Source organism: Camellia sinensis, chromosome 10 (genome assembly GCF_055761805.1).
Source record: "Camellia sinensis isolate YWXY chromosome 10, ASM5576180v1, whole genome shotgun sequence".
Taxonomy (NCBI): Eukaryota; Viridiplantae; Streptophyta; class Magnoliopsida; order Ericales; family Theaceae; genus Camellia; species Camellia sinensis.
In genome coordinates, this window is record NC_138970.1 from 121,651,928 (window position 1) to 121,654,450 (window position 2,523).

The 2,523-nt window shown below is 46.9% G+C and overlaps 2 protein-coding genes across 2 annotated transcripts; both read right to left on the reverse strand.

Annotated features, from left to right (window-relative positions):
* Positions 1-213: 213 nt before the first annotated feature.
* On the reverse strand, positions 214-693 carry LOC145800666 (uncharacterized). Its single transcript, XM_082890389.1, has 2 exons — positions 552-693; positions 214-404 (listed from the first exon to the last, which is right to left on the reverse strand). The coding sequence occupies exons 1-2, from the start codon at positions 691-693 to the stop codon at positions 214-216; spliced, it is 333 nt and encodes a 110-aa protein (XP_082746515.1).
* Positions 694-915: 222 nt separating this feature from the next.
* Positions 916-2,103, reverse strand: LOC145800667 (uncharacterized). Its single transcript, XM_082890390.1, has 2 exons — positions 1,564-2,103; positions 916-1,152 (listed from the first exon to the last, which is right to left on the reverse strand). Exons 1-2 carry the CDS (start codon positions 2,101-2,103, stop codon positions 916-918), a joined length of 777 nt encoding a protein of 258 aa, XP_082746516.1.
* Between the last annotated feature and the right edge of the window lie 420 nt (positions 2,104-2,523).

Consider the following 2,523-nt stretch of genomic DNA (forward strand, 5'->3'; position numbering starts at 1 on the left):
GGCGAAAATTGTGTCCCAAGCTACCAAATGAGAGGAAGTTTCCCCCCTATTACCCCATAGGAAATCCCTCTGCAACTTCTTAATCCACTACGCCACTGACATTGGGATCGCATGAATAGACATAAAGTAAGTCAGGATGCTAGATAAGACACTCTTAATCAAAGTGAGTCTACCACCTTTAGATAAGTACTGCCGCTTCCATCCTGCCAACTGTCACTGCACCCAATCCACCACTACATCCCACACACCCTTAGCCTTGAAAGACGCCCCCAGAGGTAACCCCAAATAGGATACTGGCAAAGACGCCACTTTACACCCCAGGATAACTGCCAACTCTGGCGTCCGCAACATCTCACCAACAGGAATCAATTCTGACTTGGCCAGGTTCACCCGAAGACCCGAGACTGCCTCAAAACACAACAACACACATCTCAAGTGGCCAAGTTAGGCGTCAATCGCTCCACAAAAAATAAGTGCATCATCCGCATAAAATAAATAGGATACCGTCAAAACTAAAAGAGCCACTCCCACGTCAAACCCCTGCAACAGACCTCCCTGCATTGCCCTAGACAACAACCGCCCCAGCGGCTCCATCACCAAGATGAACAACAAAGGAGATAACGGATCCCCTTGTCGAAGCCCTTTGTAAGTAGGAAAAAAGCCCACTAGGGACCCATTGACAAGAACCGACATCCACACTGTGGAGATACAAAATTGAATCCACCTCCTCCATCGATCCCCAAAACCTAATCTATGTAGCATATATAATAAAAACTTCCAATTGACATTATCATATGCCTTCTCAATATCGAGCTTATAAATAAGGTCCACCTACCCCTGCCAAATTCTAGAATCCACACATTCATTCGCTACTAGGACCGCATCCAGAATTTGGTGACCACCCACAAAAGCATTCTAAGACTCAAAAACCACCCCTTCCAACACACCACGTAAACGATTCGCCAACACTTTTGCCAAAAGCTTATACACACTACCTAAAAGACTAATAGGCCAAAAGTCCCGAATATCCTCAGCCCTACCCTTCTTGGGAATCAAGACAATAAATGTGGCATCAAGGTTGCGCTCAAATTCCCCTGTTTGATGAAACTGCTCAAACATGGCCATGACATCTACCTTCACCACCCCCCAACACTGCTAAAAAAAGGCTAAGAAAAAACCATCTAGACCCGGCACCTTATCACCAAGCATACTCTGTAAAGCCTTAAACACTTCATCTTCTACAAAAGGTCGTTTCAGCAACCAACTATCGTCCTGTGAAATAGCATCAAACAAAACACCATCTAGGCCCGGTCTCCACACCTCTCCCTCATCTCGAAATAAATGCTCATAAAAACCCACGATACCTGTGCTAATCTCTTCGGAAGATAACAGCTCCACACCATTCACTCACAAGCGGCCTATCTGAATCACCCTGCGATGAGCATTTGCCATACGATGGAAAAACTTAGTATTGCGATCTCCATCCGTCAGCCATAAGTATCTAGATTTCTGCCAGAAACTAATCTTCTCCATCCGAGCAAGCTAGGCAAACTCTACTCGAACCCTCTCCCGACGAGCCATGTCTGCCACAGACAATCCCCCCATAGTCTCTATCGCATCTAGCTCCTGCAACACAGCCAACGTAGAGGCCTTTTGCACCTCCAGACGGCCAAAAACGTCCATATTCCATTGTTTTAGATCGAACTTGAGAAGTTTGAGTTTCTGCGCAAGACGGCAACTAGGCAAGATTGACACAGAATAGCTATCCCACCAACCTTTCACCCGTTCCGTAAAACCAGCAGATAACAACCACATATTCTCCAATCGAAACGGCGCTGCTCCACTCCTGATTCCCCCACTATCCAATAATACTGGCCAATGATCGGATACTGGCTGCGACAAACGAACTTGAGACACTTGTAAGAAATGCTCCTCACATTTCCCTATTACTAGGAATCTACCAAGCCTAGACATAGCTCCACCCCCAAACCACGTATAGTTACCACCCTGCAATGGAAAATCTACCAACTCCATCTCATTAATAAACAACGAAAATGCCCGCATAGAACTCACCACCGACCTGGCCCCCAACTTCTCCCCCATACTCTTTACCACATTGAAATCACTACCTACGCACCATAAAACCCCCCACCGGAAAGCAATGCACAGCAACTCCTCCCAAAAGCTCAGACGCTCCCCACCACGAATCGACCATAAACCCCTATGAAGGCCCAACAAAAATTATCCTCGACACACCGAAAAAGACAAGAGATCGAGAAAGCCCCCACCTCTTCCTCCGCCTTTACTACCACTCTCCTGTCCCAACAAAGAAGAACTCCCTCTACCACCCCTACAGCCGGCCAAAAAACCTAATCCATAAATCGACCACCCCACAACTCCCTAACTAACTCCCTCCTAGACGCTCCAGCTTGGTCTCCTAAAGGCACACCACATCCGCCCTTGCACTTTTGAGCACCGATTTTACCAACACCCTTTTCTCCCTATCATTCAATCCCGGTACAT